The following is an 18,746-nucleotide window of genomic DNA, read 5'->3' as shown; positions in this document are numbered from 1 at the left end:
CCCTTCCCGTCCCTCCACGGGAGGAAGGGTCGCCGGACCCATAAGGCGCGGGCTCCCCGGAAGTAATGCTACAGCGGTTCCCGGGGAGCTCGATAAAACGCCCAGACGGCCATCCGGAGTGGTTTTAGTCGGTAGGCCTGCCCGTTGCACTCCGAGGGTGCGAGACCGCACAGGTCCGATTCGCATCCGAGGGGGCGGGAGTCCGACATACCCCGGGTTATTCCCGGAGGCCCGGGGATCCATGAGGATTTCCACTCCGTCAAAAAAAAAAAAAAAAAAAAAAAAAAAGGTTAGGTTAGGTTAGGTTAGGTTAGGTAGGTTAGGTTAGGTTAGGTTAGGTTAGGTTAGGTTAGGTTAGGTTAGGTTAGGTTAGGTTAGTTAGGTTAGGTAGGTTAGGTTAGGTTAGGTTAGGTTAGGTTAGGTTAGGTTAGGTTAGGTTGGGCGGCCTCTTCACCGTCTGGGCGCGATGCCCCTTGGCGGCGGCGAACGGATCGCCGCCGTCGATGGGGGGCGCCTAGTGGTGGGGGGTGGTTCCGGGTGCGGGCGGAGCTCCTGGGCGTGCGCCCTCTGCAGTGCTTTAGATGCCTGCAGAGGGGCACGTCAGGAGCGTATGCGGTAGCAAGGAGGACAGGAGTGACACTTGCTACCGCTGCGGGGGAGCGGGGCACCGGGCGGCCGGGTGTACGGCGCCCGTAAAATGCCCCGTGTGCGCGAGGGCGGGCCGCCCGTGCGGTCACCGAGTGGGCGGTCCGCAGGTGCGGCGCCCGGTGGTCCGGGGCGGCCTGCTCCGGCGCGGGAGGCGCGCTCGGGCGCTGCCGCGCCGGGGAACGCGGGGAGCGGCGGGCCCCTTCCGGGGGCTCTAGCCCGGTACTGGGCGGGGCCGCTGCCGCTGTTGCTGCGGCGGCGACCGAGGGGCCTAGGAGGTGGACCCCTTGCCGGAGGGGGGCGGGGGGCCGCCCTTGCCCGCAGAGGGAATCGCGGGACGACCCTAAGGGCGCGGAGGACGCCTCGTTGAGTGTCCACAATGCGCCTTAGGGTCGTCCAGGCGAACTCAACCACGCCCGCCGTGCCCAGGACCTGTTTATGCAGCGGCTCCTGGAGCGCGGCGGGGCGGTCGGGGTGGTGCGGAGCCGTAACGGGTCCGCCGGGGGACCGTTTGGCTCCGCAATGACGGCGGCACCGTAGCGGTAACGTGGCCGCGCGGTGCTGCCGTCTCTTTGGGATGGGGGGACAGGGGGCCTCTATGTGTGGGCCCGGGGGGGGGAGGTGGACATCGTCGCGGTGTTACCTCCCTCCCTCCTGGCCTCTGCGCGGTCCAGCAACAGCTGGACGAATTGGGGGCTCGCATCAGAGCCTCCGGGACGGCCGACCCTGGTGGCGGGGGACTTCAACGCAAAAGCGCGTCTTGGGGTTCCCCGCACACCGATGTCAGGGGGAGGTCGTTGAGCACTGGGCGGCGGAACTTGGCCTCGTCCTGCTCAACGTCGGCGGAGTCCCGACGTGCGTGGGTGGAGGGGGGAGTCTATGTGGACCTCACGTGGGCCTCCCCCTCTGCGCGCCTGGGTTAGGGACTGGCGCGTCGTGGACGACGTCGAAACGTTGTCGGACCACCGATACATAGAGATGGAGATCGCGGTGGGCCGGGGAAGGGCCCCGGGGGGATGGCGGGACCGGCGCCGGGACGCGCCCGGGCCGTTTAAAGGTGGGCCGTGGGGAGGCTGGATTGCGACCGGCTCCGCGGCTTCCTCGAGTGGGACGTGGTCGGGCGCCGGGGGCCCTCCGCCTGGGGCGGACCGCGCGGAGTGCGGGGGCGCGTGCCCGTCGGGTCTTCTCGCCCGGGCGTGCGACTTCGCGATGCCCAGGGTGGGGGCGACAGGTCCGCGGGTCGGTGTACTGGTGGTCCGACGAGCTGGCCGGGCTGCGGCGGGCGCGGTTACGGCCAGGAGAGGCTGGACGAGAGCCAGGAGGAGGAGGGGCTCCTCCCCGTCGCGGGCTCCTCGCCACCGTCGAGGAGGCCTGGGATGGGTACAGGGCCGCGAGGAGGCTCCTTGGCGCGCGTATAGCCGCGGCCAAAAATAGGGCCTGGGAGGAGCTCCTCCGCCACATCGACGACGATCGTGGGGGAGACCCTCGGATCGTCATGGGTAAGATGGTGGGGGGAGCGGGGCCCCTTCCCCCGCGTGCCGGGGGAGAAGGGGACCCGTGAGGGAAATCGGAGGCCCTTCTCCGGGGATCCGGCGGAAGCCGGGCCGCCGCCGGCTGGGCGGAGCCAACGAGGGCCCCCCCGGACGGCGAAGGGTGGAGGGTCTCCGCGAATGAGATCCGCGAGGCCATCAGGCGGCTCCGGGGTGGGGGGGTGAAAGCCCCCGGCCCGGATGGTATCCCGGGCGGGTAATCGCGCTCGGGCGGCCTGCTGGAGGGCTCTCTCCGCCGGGTTTACGACGCCTGCCTGGAGGAGGGGGTTTTCCCCGGGGTGTGGAAGGAGGCGCGCCTCGTGCTCCTCCGAAGGAGGGCAGGCCGCCCGGGGACCCCTCGAGTTACGCCCGATTTGCCTTTTGGGCGAGCTCGGGAAGGTGCTCGAGAGGGTATTGGCCTCGCGGATCTTACGGTGCCTGGGGGCCGACGGGGCTCGTGGTTTACACGAGTCCCAGTTCGGCTTTAGGGGGAGGTCCACCATCGACGCCATCGGGGAGGTGGAGTCGATGGTGGCCCGCGGCATGGAGGAGGGGGGGGGGTTGATGCGGTGTCCCTAGACATCAAAAACGCTTTCAACTCCCTCCCCTGGTGCCACATCAGGGGGGCACTGAGGAGGGGGGGGGTGCCTCGTACCTCCGTAGGGTGGTGCGGAGCTACCTCTCCAATAGGGCTCCCTCTCCGTGGAGGGCATTGCCCCGCGGAGGGGGGGCGTGCCGGGTCGCCACGGCGGGCAAGTCCCTGGAGGAGGCGCAGCCTCCTGGGACCCATCCGTCCGTGGGGCCCCCGGGTGGCGCCACCCATCACGGTGCCCGGGACGTCGGAGGCCCGGGACCCCTGAAAGCCCGCGATGCCGTGGGCCTTGATGCCCCGTCCGCGGTCAGTAAGGGGCGGGAGCCCAGTGCCGGGGATGGTTATTCCCCCGGCCCGAGGCATATGCCGACCCCCGGGGGAACGCGGGGCCCCGTCCCGGGGCCAATTTATTGGTCCTCGGGTGGGTGAGGGCACGCCCGGTCGGTGGGAGCCGTGATGGGAAGCGGGATACTCTACATTTCTTTTCATAATGTCTTTTTGTGTCGGGTAGGGGAAGCGCTATAAGCGCAGATTAGGATTAGCGAGTGACTCCGAGTCGGAGGAGGAGTCCCACGCGGATGAGGGCCGCTCACGAAAGTTGGCCAGAGGCGAGACTGCCGCGGGAGGCAGGGAGGGAGGCGTCTCGCCAGCGCCGTCGCTGGTCTCCACGGTGGCCGAAATTTCGGACACTGTGTTGGACAGCGGCGGTGAGCCATCAGTGGGCGGGGGTGGCCCCGTCAAGGAGGGAGAGAAGGGAAAGGGGAGGGGGAGGCCAGCCACCACAGGCGATTTTGCTCAATTGGCTTCGGGCCAAGGAGCGCCTGGTGGAGGCTTCCCGTAAGGAGTTGGCCTAGAGGAAGAAAGGGCCATACTGGACCCCATGACCGGGCTTTCGGAGAAGCTCCGGAAACAGGGGTCCGGTATGATGGAAAGGTACGCGGAGGAGTACCGGAGGGCGCCGGTCAATGACCTGGCTGCTGCTATCGCGATGAGTGTCGAGGCCGTGCTTAAGTGCACTGGAATTTCCAAGGGCCTAAAAGGCAGCATCGCGAAGCAAATTAGGGAGGAGACCTGCAGGGCAGCGGCGTGTGCTACGCTGCTGTCGCTGCAGGCTCAAAAGCCGCCGGAGGAGAGGGAGGCCGATGAGATGGCCGCTCTCCGGAGAGAGTTGGAGGCCGCTCGGAAAGAGAGCGGCCAGCTCAGGGAGGAGAACCGGGCCCTCCGGGATAGGGCGGCCGAACTGCCGTCCTTGGAGCGGCGACAGGCGGCCGCTAGGTTTGGATCGCCGTCCCCGCACGGGGGGACTCGTGAGACGCGGCTCTCTCTGCCGTGCGTCGAGGGACACACGGCGATGGACATGGACCCGCCCCCTTCCCCCGCCGCGGTCGGTGGGGAGAGGCGAGGGCGGGCCGGTCCTGGGCGAGGGGACCCGCGGGACGGGGGGGGACCGGGCGGCGGGGGCGGCGGCGGGTTGGTCGCGCTCCCCCCGCTCGTGCTCCCCACGCTGGGGGGGAGGGAGAGGAGCATCCCGGACGAGGGGGCCGTGAGCGCCCAAATTGGGCGCTTGCTCGCCGGGGTGGACCTCAAAGCGGCCTTCATGGCCCGGCTGGACGCCATTTTTGGGGAGTGGCTGGCCGAGAGACCCGGGGTGGTGGCCGCAGCCGCGGGTCGGGGGGCCCGCCGGTCCGGCGGCGTCGGGGGGGGTGGGCCGTCCGCGGCTGGTCCGCTGGGCGGCCCCTCCCTCCCCGTCGCCGGCGGGACGGCTGGGGCCCCTTCTCCTCCTCCTCCCGGGGGTGAGGGCGGCGATGGGGACGGCGGCGGCAAGGGTCGCCAAAAAAAGAAGAGGAAGAAAAAGGGGGCAGGGGACCCGGGGGCTCGGGTGCGGGCACCTCTGGTCCTGCGCCGGCGGGGGCTGCTGCGCCGGGCCCGCCGGCCGTTGGGCCGGCGGGCGCGGGCGGGGCGGCCTCCGGCGCGGGCCCCGCCCCGGTTCCTCCGGGGGGCGGCGGGGCGACTCGCTCGTATGCGAGCGTCGCCTCCGCCGCCCCCTCGGGGGCCCGGGGTGGTGCTGCCCGGCGGGGTAAGGATAAAGGTAAGGGTAAGGGCGGTGCTGCCGGGGATGGGCGGGGGGCTCCGGTGCCCTCCGCCCCCCCGGCGGCAGCCGCCGACGTGACGGTGCGACGCGCGTCGGGTGGCAAGGCGAGGAGGACGCCGGCCACCCGGGCGGTCGCCGTCACGTGCGAGGATGGGGCCTATGCGGAGACCCTGAGGGAGGCCAGGTCAAAGATAGACCTGGCGTCTCTCGGGGTCTCCGAGGTCAGGCCCAGAAGGGCGCAGACAGGGGCTCTGCTCCTGGAAGTCCCCAATAGGGACGGCCAGGACGGAGCCGACCGCCTGGCGGAGAAACTCCGCCAGGTGTTGGAAGGAAAGAAGGGTGTTAGGGTCACCCAGCCGGTCAAAATGGCCGAACTTAGGCTGGGTGGCCTGGAGGAATCGGTCACGCCCGACGAAATCAGTCGGGCGTTGGCCGACAAAGGGGGGTGTCCTGTCGGGGACATTAAGTTGGGGGAGCCCAGGAGAGCCCCGGGCGGCCTCTTCACCGTCTGGGCGCGATGCCCCTTGGCGGCGGCGAACCGGATCGCCGCCGTCGATGGGGGGCGCCTAGTGGTGGGGGGCTGGTTCCGGGTGCGGGCGGAGCTCCTGGGCGTGCGCCCTCTGCAGTGCTTTAGATGCCTGCAGAGGGGGCACGTCAGGAGCGTATGCGGTAGCAAGGAGGACAGGAGTGACACTTGCTACCGCTGCGGGGGAGCGGGGCACCGGGCGGCCGGGTGTACGGCGCCCGTAAAATGCCCCGTGTGCGCGAGGGCGGGCCGCCCGTGCGGTCACCGAGTGGGCGGTCCGCAGTGCGGCGCCCCGGTGGTCCGGGGCGGCCTGCCTCCGGCGCGGGAGGCGCGCTCGGGCGCTGCCGCGCCGGGGAACGCGGGGAGCGGCGGGCCCCCTTCCGGGGGCTCTAGCCCGGTACTGGGCGGGGCCGCTGCCGCTGTTGCTGCGGCGGCGACCGAGGGGCCTATGGAGGTGGACCCCTTGCCGGAGGGGGGCGGGGGGCCGCCCTTGCCGCAGAGGGAATCGCGGGACGACCCTAAGGGCGCGGAGGACGCCTCGTTGAGTGTCCACAATGCGCCTTAGGGTCGTCCAGGCGAACCTCAACCACGCCCGCCGTGCCCAGGACCTGTTTATGCAGCGGCTCCTGGAGCGCGGCGGGGCGGTCGGGGTGGTTGCGGAGCCGTACCGGGTCCCGCCGGGGGACCCCGTTTGGCTCCGCAATGACGGCGGCACCGTAGCGGTAACGTGGCCGCGCGGTGCTGCCGTCTCCTTTGGGATGGGGGGACAGGGGGCCTCCTATGTGTGGGCCCGGGGGGGGGAGGTGGACATCGTCGCGGTGTACCTCCCTCCCTCCTGGCCTCTTCGGCGGGTCCAGCAACAGCTGGACGAATTGGGGGCTCGCATCAGAGCCTCCCTGGGACGGCCGACCCTGGTGGCGGGGGACTTCAACGCAAAAGCCGCGTCTTGGGGTTCCCCGCACACCGATGTCAGGGGGGAGGTCGTTGAGCACTGGGCGGCGGAACTTGGCCTCGTCCTGCTCAACGTCGGCGGAGTCCCGACGTGCGTGGCGTGGAGGGGGGAGTCTATCGTGGACCTCACGTGGGCCTCCCCCTCTGCGCGTCCCTGGGTTAGGGACTGGCGCGTCGTGGACGACGTCGAAACGTTGTCGGACCACCGATACATAGAGATGGAGATCGCGGTGGGCCGGGGAAGGGCCCCGGGGGGATGGCGGGACCGGCGCCGGGACGCGCCCGGGCCGTTTAAAAGGTGGGCCGTGGGGAGGCTGGATTGCGACCGGCTCCGCGGCTTCCTCGAGGCTGGGACGTGGTCGGGCGCCGGGGGCCCTCCGCCTGGGGCGGACCGCGCGGAGTGCGGGGCGCGTGCCCTGTCGGGTCTTCTCGCCCGGGCGTGCGACTTCGCGATGCCCAGGGTGGGACGACAGGTCCGGCGGTCGGTGTACTGGTGGTCCGACGAGCTGGCCGGGCTGCGGCGGGCCGCGGTTACGGCCAGGAGAGGCTGGACGAGAGCCAGGAGGAGAAGGGGCTCCTCCCCGTCGCCCGGGCTCCTCGCCACCGTCGAGGAGGCCTGGGATGGGTACAGGGCCGCGAGGAGGCTCCTTGGCCGCGCTATAGCCGCGGCCAAAAATAGGGCCTGGGAGGAGCTCCTCCGCACCATCGACGACGATCCGTGGGGGAGACCCTATCGGATCGTCATGGGTAAGATGGTGCGGGGGAGCGGGGCCCCTCCTCCCCCGCGTGCCGGGGGAGAAGGGGACCCGATGAGGGAAATCGTGGAGGCCCTCTTCCCGGCGGATCCGGCGGAAGCCGGGCCGCCGCCGGCTGGGCGGAGCCAACGAGGGCCCCCCCCGGACGGCGAAGGGTGGAGGGTCTCCGCGAATGAGATCCGCGAGGCCATCAGGCGGCTCCGGGGTGGGGGGGTGAAAGCCCCCGGCCCGGATGGTATCCCTGGGCGGGTAATCGCCTGCTCGGGCGGCCTGCTGGAGGGCTCTCTCCGCCGGGTTTACGACGCCTGCCTGGAGGAGGGGGTTTTCCCCGGGGTGTGGAAGGAGGCGCGCCTCGTGCTCCTCCCGAAGGAGGGCAGGCCGCCCGGGGACCCCTCGAGTTACCGCCCGATTTGCCTTTTGGGCGAGCTCGGGAAGGTGCTCGAGAGGGTATTGGCCTCGCGGATCTTACGGTGCCTGGGGGCCGACGGGGCTCGTGGTTTACACGAGTCCCAGTTCGGCTTTAGGCGGGGGAGGTCCACCATCGACGCCATCGGGGAGGTGGAGTCGATGGTGGCCCGCGGCATGGAGGAGGGGGGGGGGTTGATCGCGGTGTCCCTAGACATCAAAAACGCTTTCAACTCCCTCCCCTGGTGCCACATCAGGGGGGCACTGAGGAGGGGGGGGGTGCCTCCGTACCTCCGTAGGGTGGTGCGGAGCTACCTCTCCAATAGGTGGCTGTTGGTGGGGGCGGGGCCCGGCGAGCCGGCTCGCCGGGTCCCGGTGACGCGCGGGGTCCCGCAGGGGTCGGTGTTAGGGCCGCTCTTGTGGATCCTCGCGTTCGACAGCGTCCTCAGGGTCCCCCTGCCCCCCGGTTGCCGGGTCGTGTGTTACGCGGATGACACACTAGTCCTGGCGGCTGGGGGAGAAAGATGGGAGGCGGAGGCGCGGGCGGGCGATGCGGTGGCCGCCGTGGTCGGACGCATCGGGGCCTTGGGCCTTCGCGTCTCGGTCGATAAGACCGAGGCGATGGCCTTTGGCCCGGGGAGGGCGAGGCCCGGGTTCGTCCGGGTGGCGGGCGGCCGAGTGGAGATCGGCCGCTCCATCCGGTACCTGGGCCTGGTGTTGGACGACCGCGGGCGATACCGCGAGCACTTTGCTCGCCTCGCGCCTCGCCTGGGGAAAGCCGCGGCGGCGCTGTCGCGGCTGCTCCCCAATGTGGGGGGCCCGGGGGGGGGGACCCGACGGCTGTACGCGTCGGTGGTCCTCTCCATGGCGCTCTACGGAGCGCCAATCTGGGCCCGGGAGGGGAGAGGGGTCGACCTGGACCGGGCGATGGCCCCCCTGCGTCCGGTCGAGCGCAGGATGGCCGTTCGCCTGTCCAGGTCGTACCGTACGGTGGCGGTGGCGGCCGGCGCCGTCCTCGCGTGTGTCCCGCCCTGGGACCTGGTCGCGCGGGCTAGGGCCGACGCGTACTGGGCCCTTAGGGCGGCGAGGCTGCGCGGAGGGGGGGAGGTGACCGCGAGGGCCGTGGGTGAGGCGGGGGAGGCCGCCCGCCGGGAGATGATGGCGCGGTGGAAGCGCCGGCTCCTGGCGGGGGACCTCCGGTACGGCCGCAGAACTGTGGAGGCGGTCGGCCCGCTTCTGGATCAGTGGGTCGACGTGGCGAGGGGAAGGGTCACCTTCCATGTGGCGCAGGTGGTCTCCGGGCACGGGTGCTTCGGGGACTACCTGTGCCGCATAGGCAAAGAGGGCGGCGCTGGCTGCCACCAGTGCGGGGACGCGGCCGACTCGGCGCAGCACGCCTTGTCGGCGTGTCCCGCGCACAACGAGGCGAGGCGGGCGTTGGTGGAGACCATTCGCCCGTCGGACCTCTCCCTGGGGGCGGTCGTGCGGGTCGCGACCGCCTCCCGGGAAAATTGGAGGGCGTTCTCCTCCTTCTGCTCCGCGATCATGGAGCGGAGGGAGGCGGACGAGAGGGTAAGGAGGGGGGAGGTTAGTCCACCCTCCTCGCCCTCTGCGGATGGGCGGGGCGGTGACGAGGGTCGCCGCCGCCGCTGTCTCCGGGGGATCCCGGCGCATCTTAGAGATGCGGGGATTACCCGGAGGGGAGAGGGATGACGGTATGGGGGGGCTGCGGGGGGGACGACCGGACGCAACTAGCGTCGGGCTTCCTCCATCGTTTGCCTCCCCGCCGTCGATCGGATAGCCGGGGGGGCTCTCGCTGGAGCGAGGGCCCTTACTTGGGATGGTCGGCGGGGGGAGGAGTGGGGTGTCGGGCGCCTGGGCCCGCGTGCCTTCTTTGGGAGGGGCGGGCCTGGTGGCCCCCCCCCTCCTTTCCCCGCTGAGGACGCGCCGCTCCGGTTGATGGGAGCGGTGACGTTGAGAGGCGGAACGGGCGGGGCGGCGCTGCGTCGATAGCGTCGACGACGGCGGCGCCGCCTCGCCCTCCCCCGGCCCGCGTTGTTGGAGCCCGACGCTGGCCGGGGTGTGTAGGCGGGTGGACGGGCGAGCGCGTCGTGTGATGCCGCCCGTTTGCCCGCCCCCCTCCGCCCGGTACCGGGGTGTTGGAACCGGGCGAGAGGCATGATGCTGCGCGCCCCCCCCTCTGAATCTCTCCCCCACGTCGGGGAGCGGAGGGAGGGGTGCGCAGTCGGGGTAGGCGGCCTTCGCGACAAGTTCGGGGCGGGGACCGGGATCCCCGTTCGGCTGACCGACCCCGGCGGGAGGTAGACTCGGGGGGTAGATGGCCCCCCTCGGGTTGGGGAGGGGCGGGAGGGGGTTTTGTCCCCTTCCCGTCCCTCCACGGGAGGAAGGGTCGCCGGACCCATAAGGCGCGGGCTCCCCGGAAGTAATGCTACAGCGGTTCCCGGGGAGCTCGATAAAACGCCCAGACGGCCATCCGGAGTGGTTTTAGTCGGTAGGCCTGCCCGTTGCACTCCGAGGGTGCGAGACCGCACAGGTCCGATTCGCATCCGAGGGGGCGGGAGTCCGACATACCCCGGGTTATTCCCGGAGGCCCGGGGATCCATGAGGATTTCCACTCCGTCAAAAAAAAAAAAAAAAAAAAAAAAAAAAAAAAAAAAAAAAAGGTTAGGTTAGGTTCCCTCTCGCGGTGCGCCACCTTGTCGTGGTGAGAGGGCTCCCCTGATGGTCCTTGTGGCCCCGATCCCGGGTGGACTTGTCCGCTTGGGAGACGGGCCGCGGGCCGTCGGGGGTCTAAGAGCGCACCGTACGGCTTCGGCTGTACGTGTACGGGAGGGAGAGAAGGAAAACTCTGTAAAACCCGGTGAAGGACACACTGTCAACAAACCAAATTTATGGAAGATGCCCAAAAAGAAGAAGGATGTTACCGGCCCAGGGGTACTCGGAGCCCCAGGGCCCGGCGCGCAGGGGGGTATAGTCCCGGCCCCCCCCGCGTCGTCATCGAGCGGCGGGCATCTTGCGTTAGTGGGGGTGTCCGGAGCCTCGTGGAAGAGGCTCTGGTCCGGCGACGGGGATAACGTCGTCGAGGGGGTGGTGCGTGCGGCCCTGGTGCGGGACGCGCGCTCTCGCGATTGGGACGGCCTCGTCCAGGCGTGGGACGAGGTCTTCCTCAGGTGGCGGGCAGATGGGGGGAGCGATGCGGTCATGGTGGACCTCATCGCTCGCCTAGTCTGGGACCGAGAGGGGAGGGCCGAGCACTTCAAGGAGAAGCGTGAGGCCCTCCTTGAAAGGTGTCGGGATCTCGAGGAGGAGATCAGGGGCCTGCGCGAGTCCCATGAGAGGGAGGTCCGGGACCTGCGCGAGGCTCTTAATGGTGAGGTTGCTCGGGGTCTGCGGGAGGCTGTCGGGCAAGGGCTCCGGTCCCGGTTGGAGGGTCTTCTGACCCGGAGCCCCGAGAGAGTGAGCCGGGGCACCGGCTCCGGGCATGTGGACGTCGTTAACCGGCGAGTTGGGCCGGGGCGTCCCATGCCCGGAAAGAGGGTCTCCAGGGGGACTGATCCCGTAGTGTGGGATCCGCCCCCTGGGGTTAAGGTAGTGGACCGCTGCGTCGGCACGGACCCGGTCGGGTGCGTGGACCGTTCGGTCGGCCCCGACTGTCCGGGCGGCCGGCGCGCGGTCGACGAGAGGGATCCCGCTTTAGGGACGTCGGGGGGCGGGGGGGGACACTGGCCAAAACGCACGGCCTTGTTCCCCCCAACCTCCGAGCGAGAGGGGTGGCCCCGGGTCGGGCGCCGGGAGGGCAGTCATGTGCTTCCGGTGCCTGGTCCGGGGCCACATTGGGCGTGACTGTCGGGGCCCGTATCGTGGCAATTTATGCTATCGGTGCGGGGCTCCGGGTCACGTGGCGAGGGGGTGCAGTGGGGCACTTAGGTGCCCAGTCTGCGCCGGTTCCGGGGGGGTCGCCGACCACAAGTTGGGGTCGGCGAGCTGCCCCGCCCGGCGGTCGGGAGGACGGCCGTGTAAGGGCGGTGGCGGCGAGGCGGAAATTCCGAGAGAGGAAGAGGGCCGTCGGGGGTGGGGGGTTTGCCCCCCTCCCCCCCCGGCGGCCCGGCGAGCGGGCGGGGCTGGCTCGCGCGGGGCGTGGGTGGGGGGGACTTGTCCCCCTCCCCTGTACGGGAGGGCCCGGAAGCGGGCGGACAGGGCGGGACATGGGGCTTCCGCGGGGCTGGATGAGGGCCCCGCGGGACCCGCGTTGTTGGAGGTGCTCGCCGGGATCGCGAGCAGTGTCGCGATCCTGGCGAGACGAGTGTGGGGGGGCGAGGGATGCGGCGTCACTCGTGGGCGTGGCTCCCTCGCTCTTTCCCGGCGGGTGCGCGGGAGCGGGGTCAAGTGGCCCCCTCCGCGCCCGTAGGCCGGTGTTGGTGGTGGCGCGCCGGTTCCGGGTCCCTTTCTGGGACCCCCGGGACCGGCGCGCTGGATGGGGGGATGGCCCGGGGGGGGCTATCGGGACGGGCCGCTCGCGGCCCTCTCTCGTTCTCCCCCTCCTGAGCGGATGGTGGGGCGGGGCCCTCGCGGTGTGAGCGAGAGTCCGCGCTCGGAGGGACGGTGGAGGGGGGGGCGGAGCGACTGGCGCCTGGGCTTACGCGCCTCCTTGTGAGGGGCGGGCCCCGTGCCTTGCTCTTTGGCCCCCCTCCTCATCGAAGACGCGCCGCTTCCGGTGGCGGGGGCGGTGGCGTCACGGGATGGAACGGGCGGGGCGGTGCCGCGTCGTACTTAACGACGGCGGCGCCGCCTCGCCCGCCCCCCGGCCCGCGTCGTTTACGGACGCCGGTTGGGGTGTGAGTGGGCGGGTTTGCGGGCGAGCGCGTAGTAGTGCCGCCCGCTTACCCGCCTCCCTCCGCCCGGTCCTGGGGAGTTTGGGACCGGGCGAGAGGCATGATGCTGCGCGCCCCCCCCTCTGATTCTCTCCCCCACGTCGGGGAGCGGAGGGAGGGGTGCGCAGTCGGGGGAGGCGGCCTTCGCGACAGGTTCGGGGCGGGGACCGGGATCCCCGCTCGGCCGACCGACCCCGACGGGAGGGAAACCCGGGGGGTGGATGGCCCCCTTCGGGTTGAGGGGGGGGCGGGAGGGGGTTTTGTCCTCTTCCCGTCCCTCCACGGGATGTAGGGTTGCCTACGCAACCCTAGGGCGAGGGCTCCCCGGAAGTAATGCTACAGCAGTTCCCGGGGAGTCCGACTAAACGCCCTGACGGCCATCCGGAGTGGTTTTAGTCGGTAGGCCTGCCCGTTGCACACCGAGGGTGCGAGACCGCATAGGTCCTATTCGCACCCGAGGGGGCGGGAGTCCGACATACCCCGGGCCCTTCCCGGAGGCCCGGGGATCCATGAGGATTTCCACTCCGTCACAAAAAAAAAAAAAAAAAAAAAAAAAAAAAAAAAGGTTAGGTTAGGTTAGGTTCCCTCTCGCGGTGCGCCACCTTGTCGTGGTGAGAGGGCTCCCCTGATGGTCCTTGTGGCCTTGATCCCGGGTGGACTTGTCCGCTTGGGAGACGGGCCGCGGGCCGTCGGGGGTCTAAGAGCGCACCGTACGGCCTCGGCTGTACGTGTACGGGAGGGAGAGAAGGAAAACTCTGTAAAACCCGGTGAAGGACACACTGTCAACAAACCAAATTTATGGAAGATGCCCAAAAAGAAGAAGGATGTTACCGGCCCAGGGGTACTCGGAGCCCCAGGGCCCGGCGCGCAGGGGGGTATAGTCCCGGCCCCCCCCGCGTCGTCATCGAGCGGCGGGCATCTTGCGTTAGTGGGGGTGTCCGGAGCCTCGTGGAAGAGGCTCTGGTCCGGCGACGGGGATAACGTCGTCGAGGGGGTGGTGCGTGCGGCCCTGGTGCGGGACGCGCGCTCTCGCGATTGGGACGGCCTCGTCCAGGCGTGGGACGAGGTCTTCCTCAGGTGGCGGGCAGATGGGGGGAGCGATGCGGTCATGGTGGACCTCATCGCTCGCCTAGTCTGGGACCGAGAGGGGAGGGCCGAGCACTTCAAGGAGAAGCGTGAGGCCCTCCTTGAAAGGTGTCGGGATCTCGAGGAGGAGATCAGGGGCCTGCGCGAGTCCCATGAGAGGGAGGTCCGGGACCTGCGCGAGGCCCTTAATGGTGAGGTTGCTCGGGGTCTGCGGGAGGCTGTCGGGCAAGGGCTCCGGTCCCGGTTGGAGGGTCTTCTGACCCGGAGCCCCGAGAGAGTGAGCCGGGGCACCGGCTCTGGGCATGTGGACGTCGTTAACCGGCGAGTTGGGCCGGGGCGTCCCATGCCCGGAAAGAGGGTCTCCAGGGGGACTGATCCCGTAGTGTGGGATCCGCCCCCTGGGGTTAAGGTAGTGGACCGCTGCGTCGGCACGGACCCGGTCGGGTGCGTGGACCGTTCGGTCGGCCCCGACTGTCCGGGCGGCCGGCGCGCGGTCGACGAGAGGGATCCCGCTTTAGGGACGTCGGGGGGCGGGGGGGGACACTGGCCAAAACGCACGGCCTTGTTCCCCCCAACCTCCGAGCGAGAGGGGTGGCCCCGGGTCGGGCGCCGGGAGGGCAGTCATGTGCTTCCGGTGCCTGGTCCGGGGCCACATTGGGCGTGACTGTCGGGGCCCGTATCGTGGCAATTTATGCTATCGGTGCGGGGCTCCGGGTCACGTGGCGAGGGGGTGCAGTGGGGCACTTAGGTGCCCAGTCTGCGCCGGTTCCGGGGGGGTCGCCGACCACAAGTTGGGGTCGGCGAGCTGCCCCGCCCGGCGGTCGGGAGGACGGCCGTGTAAGGGCAGTGGCGGCGAGGCGGAAATTCCGAGAGAGGAAGAGGGCCGTCGGGGGTGGGGGGTTTGCCCCCCTCCCCCCCCGGCGGCCCGGCGAGCAGGCGGGGCTGGCTCGCGCGGGGCGTGGGTGGGGGGGACTTGTCCCCCTCCCCTGTACGGGAGGGCCCGGAAGCGGGCGGACAGGGCGGGACATGGGGCTTCCGCGGGGCTGGATGAGGGCCCCGCGGGACCCGCGTTGTTGGAGGTGCTCGCCGGGATCGCGAGTAGTGTCGCGATCCTGGCGAGACGAGTGTGGGGGGGCGAGGGATGCGGCGCCACTCGTGGGCGTGGCTCCCTCGCTCTTTCCCGGCGGGTGCGCGGGAGCGGGGTCAAGTGGCCCCCTCCGCGCCCGTAGGCCGGTGTTGGTGGTGGCGCGCCGGTTCCGGGTCCCTTTCTGGGACCCCCGGGACCGGCGCGCTGGATTGGGGGATGGCCCGGGGGGGGGGGCTATCGGGACGGGCCGCTCGCGGCCCTCTCTCGTTTTCCCCCCTCCTGAGCGGATGGTGGGGCGGGGCCCTCGCGGTGTGAGCGAGAGTCCGCGCTTGGAGGGACGGTGGAGGGGGGGGCGGAGCGACTGGCGCCTGGGCTTACGCGCCTCCTTGTGAGGGGCGGGCCCCGTGCCTTGCTCTTTGGCCCCCCTCCTCATCGAAGACGCGCCGCTTCCGGTGGCGGGGGCGGTGGCGTCACGGGATGGAACGGGCGGGGCGGTGCCGCGTCGTACTTAACGATGGCGGCGCCGCCTCGCCCGCCCCCCGGCCCGCGTCGTTTACGGACGCCGGTTGGGGTGTGAGTGGGCGGGTTTGCGGGCGAGCGCGTAGTAGTGCCGCCCGCTTACCCGCCTCCCTCCGCCCGGTCCTGGGGAGTTTGGGACCGGGCGAGAGGCATGATGCTGCGCGCCCCCCCCTCTGATTCTCTCCCCCACGTCGGGGAGCGGAGGGAGGGGTGCGCAGTCGGGGGAGGCGGCCTTCGCGACAGGTTCGGGGCGGGGACCGGGATCCCCGCTCGGCCGACCGACCCCGACGGGAGGGAGACCCGGGGGGTGGATGGCCCCCTTCGGGTCGAGGGGGGGGCGGGAGGGGGTTCTGTCCTCTTCCCGTCCCTCCACGGGATGTAGGGTCGCCTACGCAACCCTAGGGCGAGGGCTCCCCGGAAGTAATGCTACAGCAGTTCCCGGGGAGTCCGACTAAACGCCCTGACGGCCATCCGGAGTGGTTTTAGTCGGTAGGCCTGCCCGTTGCACACCGAGGGTGCGAGACCGCATAGGTCCTATTCGCACCCGAGGGGGCGGGAGTCCGACATACCCTGGGCCCTTCCCGGAGGCCCGGGGATCCATGAGGATTTCCACTCCGTCACAAAAAAAAAAAAAAAAAAGGTTAGGTTAGGTTAGGTTAGGTTAGGTTAGGTTAGGTTAGGTTAGGTTAGGTTAGGTTAGGTTAGGTTAGGTTAGGTTAGGTTAGGTTAGGTTCCCTCTCGCGGTGCGCCACCTTGTCGTGGTGAGAGGGCTCCCCTGATGGTCCTTGTGGCCTTGATCCCGGGTGGACTTGTCCGCTTGGGAGACGGGCCGCGGGCCGTCGGGGGTCTAAGAGCGCACCGTACGGCCTCGGCTGTACGTGTACGGGAGGGAGAGAAGGAAAACTCTGTAAAACCCGGTGAAGGACACACTGTCAACAAACCAAATTTATGGAAGATGCCCAAAAAGAAGAAGGATGTTACCGGCCCAGGGGTACTCGGAGCCCCAGGGCCCGGCGCGCAGGGGGGTATAGTCCCGGCCCCCCCCGCGTCGTCATCGAGCGGCGGGCATCTTGCGTTAGTGGGGGTGTCCGGAGCCTCGTGGAAGAGGCTCTGGTCCGGCGACGGGGATAACGTCGCCGAGGGGGTGGTGCGTGCGGCCCTGGTGCGGGACGCGCGCTCTCGCGATTGGGACGGCCTCGTCCAGGCGTGGGACGAGGTCTTCCTCAGGTGGCGGGCAGATGGGGGGAGCGATGCGGTCATGGTGGACCTCATCGCTCGCCTAGTCTGGGACCGAGAGGGGAGGGCCGAGCACTTCAAGGAGAAGCGTGAGGCCCTCCTTGAAAGGTGTCGGGATCTCGAGGAGGAGATCAGGGGCCTGCGCGAGTCCCATGAGAGGGAGGTCCGGGACCTGCGCGAGGCCCTTAATGGTGAGGTTGCTCGGGGTCTGCGGGAGGCTGTCGGGCAAGGGCTCCGGTCCCGGTTGGAGGGTCTTCTGACCCGGAGCCCCGAGAGAGTGAGCCGGGGCACCGGCTCTGGGCATGTGGACGTCGTTAACCGGCGAGTTGGGCCGGGGCGTCCCATGCCCGGAAAGAGGGTCTCCAGGGGGACTGATCCCGTAGTGTGGGATCCGCCCCCTGGGGTTAAGGTAGTGGACCGCTGCGTCGGCACGGACCCGGTCGGGTGCGTGGACCGTTCGGTCGGCCCCGACTGTCCGGGCGGCCGGCGCGCGGTCGACGAGAGGGATCCCGCTTTAGGGACGTCGGGGGGCGGGGGGGACACTGGCCAAAACGCACGGCCTTGTTCCCCCCAACCTCCGAGCGAGAGGGGTGGCCCCGGGTCGGGCGCCGGGAGGGCAGTCATGTGCTTCCGGTGCCTGGTCCGGGGCCACATTGGGCGTGACTGTCGGGGCCCGTATCGTGGCAATTTATGCTATCGGTGCGGGGCTCCGGGTCACGTGGCGAGGGGGTGCAGTGGGGCACTTAGGTGCCCAGTCTGCGCCGGTTCCGGGGGGGTCGCCGACCACAAGTTGGGGTCGGCGAGCTGCCCCGCCCGGCGGTCGGGAGGACGGCCGTGTAAGGGCAGTGGCGGCGAGGCGGAAATTCCGAGAGAGGAAGAGGGCCGTCGGGGGTGGGGGGTTTGCCCCCCTCCCCCCCCGGCGGCCCGGCGAGCAGGCGGGGCTGGCTCGCGCGGGGCGTGGGTGGGGGGGGACTTGTCCCCCTCCCCTGTACGGGAGGGCCCGGAAGCGGGCGGACAGGGCGGGACATGGGGCTTCCGCGGGGCTGGATGAGGGCCCCGCGGGACCCGCGTTGTTGGAGGTGCTCGCCGGGATCGCGAGTAGTGTCGCGATCCTGGCGAGACGAGTGTGGGGGGGCGAGGGATGCGGCGCCACTCGTGGGCGTGGCTCCCTCGCTCTTTCCCGGCGGGTGCGCGGGAGCGGGGTCAAGTGGCCCCCTCCGCGCCCGTAGGCCGGTGTTGGTGGTGGCGCGCCGGTTCCGGGTCCCTTTCTGGGACCCCCGGGACCGGCGCGCTGGATTGGGGGATGGCCCGGGGGGGGGGGCTATCGGGACGGGCCGCTCGCGGCCCTCTCTCGTTTTCCCCCCTCCTGAGCGGATGGTGGGGCGGGGCCCTCGCGGTGTGAGCGAGAGTCCGCGCTTGGAGGGACGGTGGAGGGGGGGGCGGAGCGACTGGCGCCTGGGCTTACGCGCCTCCTTGTGAGGGGCGGGCCCCGTGCCTTGCTCTTTGGCCCCCCTCCTCATCGAAGACGCGCCGCTTCCGGTGGCGGGGGCGGTGGCGTCACGGGATGGAACGGGCGGGGCGGTGCCGCGTCGTACTTAACGATGGCGGCGCCGCCTCGCCCGCCCCCCGGCCCGCGTCGTTTACGGACGCCGGTTGGGGTGTGAGTGGGCGGGTTTGCGGGCGAGCGCGTAGTAGTGCCGCCCGCTTACCCGCCTCCCTCCGCCCGGTCCTGGGGAGTTTGGGACCGGGCGAGAGGCATGATGCTGCGCGCCCCCCCCTCTGATTCTCTCCCCCACGTCGGGGAGCGGAGGGAGGGGTGCGCAGTCGGGGGAGGCGGCCTTCGCGACAGGTTCGGGGCGGGGACCGGGATCCCCGCTCGGCCGACCGACCCCGACGGGAGGGAGACCCGGGGGGTGGATGGCCCCCTTCGGGTCGAGGGGGGGGCGGGAGGGGGTTCTGTCCTCTTCCCGTCCCTCCACGGGATGTAGGGTCGCCTACGCAACCCTAGGGCGAGGGCTCCCCGGAAGTAATGCTACAGCAGTTCCCGGGGAGTCCGACTAAACGCCCTGACGGCCATCCGGAGTGGTTTTAGTCGGTAGGCCTGCCCGTTGCACACCGAGGGTGCGAGACCGCATAGGTCCTATTCGCACCCGAGGGGGCGGGAGTCCGACATACCCTGGGCCCTTCCCGGAGGCCCGGGGATCCATGAGGATTTCCACTCCGTCACAAAAAAAAAAAAAAAAAAAAAAAAAGGTTAGGTTAGGTTAGGTTAGGTTAGGTTAGGTTAGGTTAGGTTAGGTTAGGTTAGGTTAGGTTAGGTTAGGTTAGGTTAGGTTAGGTTAGGTTCCCTCTCGCGGTGCGCCACCTTGTCGTGGTGAGAGGGCTCCCCTGATGGTCCTTGTGGCCTTGATCCCGGGTGGACTTGTCCGCT

At 70.1% G+C, this 18,746-nt stretch overlaps 2 protein-coding genes across 6 annotated transcripts; both read left to right on the top strand.

The window, feature by feature from the left end:
- The first annotated feature begins 287 nt into the window (after window positions 1-287).
- On the top strand, window positions 288-12,951 carry LOC118648174. 5 transcript variants are annotated; one of them, XM_036294490.1, is made up of 2 exons: window positions 288-309; window positions 10,180-12,951. In XM_036294490.1, exon 2 carries the CDS (start codon window positions 10,238-10,240, stop codon window positions 11,357-11,359), a length of 1,122 nt encoding a protein of 373 aa, XP_036150383.1. In that variant the 5' UTR covers window positions 288-309; window positions 10,180-10,237; the 3' UTR covers window positions 11,360-12,951. The 5 variants fall into 5 exon arrangements, with proteins under 5 accessions (XP_036150383.1, XP_036150380.1, XP_036150384.1 ...); XM_036294487.1 differs by lacking the exon at window positions 288-309 and adding an exon at window positions 316-353; XM_036294491.1 differs by lacking the exon at window positions 288-309 and adding an exon at window positions 332-348.
- Window positions 3,647-5,949, top strand: LOC118648178 (spidroin-2-like). Its single transcript, XM_036294497.1, has 2 exons — window positions 3,647-4,041; window positions 4,629-5,949. Exons 1-2 carry the CDS (start codon window positions 3,647-3,649, stop codon window positions 5,947-5,949), a joined length of 1,716 nt encoding a protein of 571 aa, XP_036150390.1.
- Window positions 12,952-18,746: the final 5,795 nt, after the last annotated feature.

Source organism: Monomorium pharaonis, unplaced genomic scaffold (assembly GCF_013373865.1).
Source record: "Monomorium pharaonis isolate MP-MQ-018 unplaced genomic scaffold, ASM1337386v2 scaffold_263, whole genome shotgun sequence".
NCBI classification, from domain to species: Eukaryota; Metazoa; Arthropoda; class Insecta; order Hymenoptera; family Formicidae; genus Monomorium; species Monomorium pharaonis.
Note: the sequence above shows the minus strand (reverse complement) of the source record. Positions and strands in the feature narration are given on the sequence as shown.

What these genes read in the sequence shown, in the direction of transcription:
- LOC118648178 (XM_036294497.1), top strand. Translation starts at nt 3,647, where the DNA reads ATGACCGGGCTTTCGGAGAAGCTCCGGAAACAGGGGTCCGGTATGATG. An exon ending in CGGCGACAGGCGGCCGCTAG is followed by an intron (nt 4,042 to 4,628) that starts GTTTGGATCGCC and finishes AAAAGGGGGCAG; the next exon opens with GGGACCCGGGGGCTCGGGTG.
- LOC118648174 (XM_036294490.1), top strand. Translation starts at nt 10,238, where the DNA reads ATGGTCCTTGTGGCCCCGATCCCGGGTGGACTTGTCCGCTTGGGAGAC.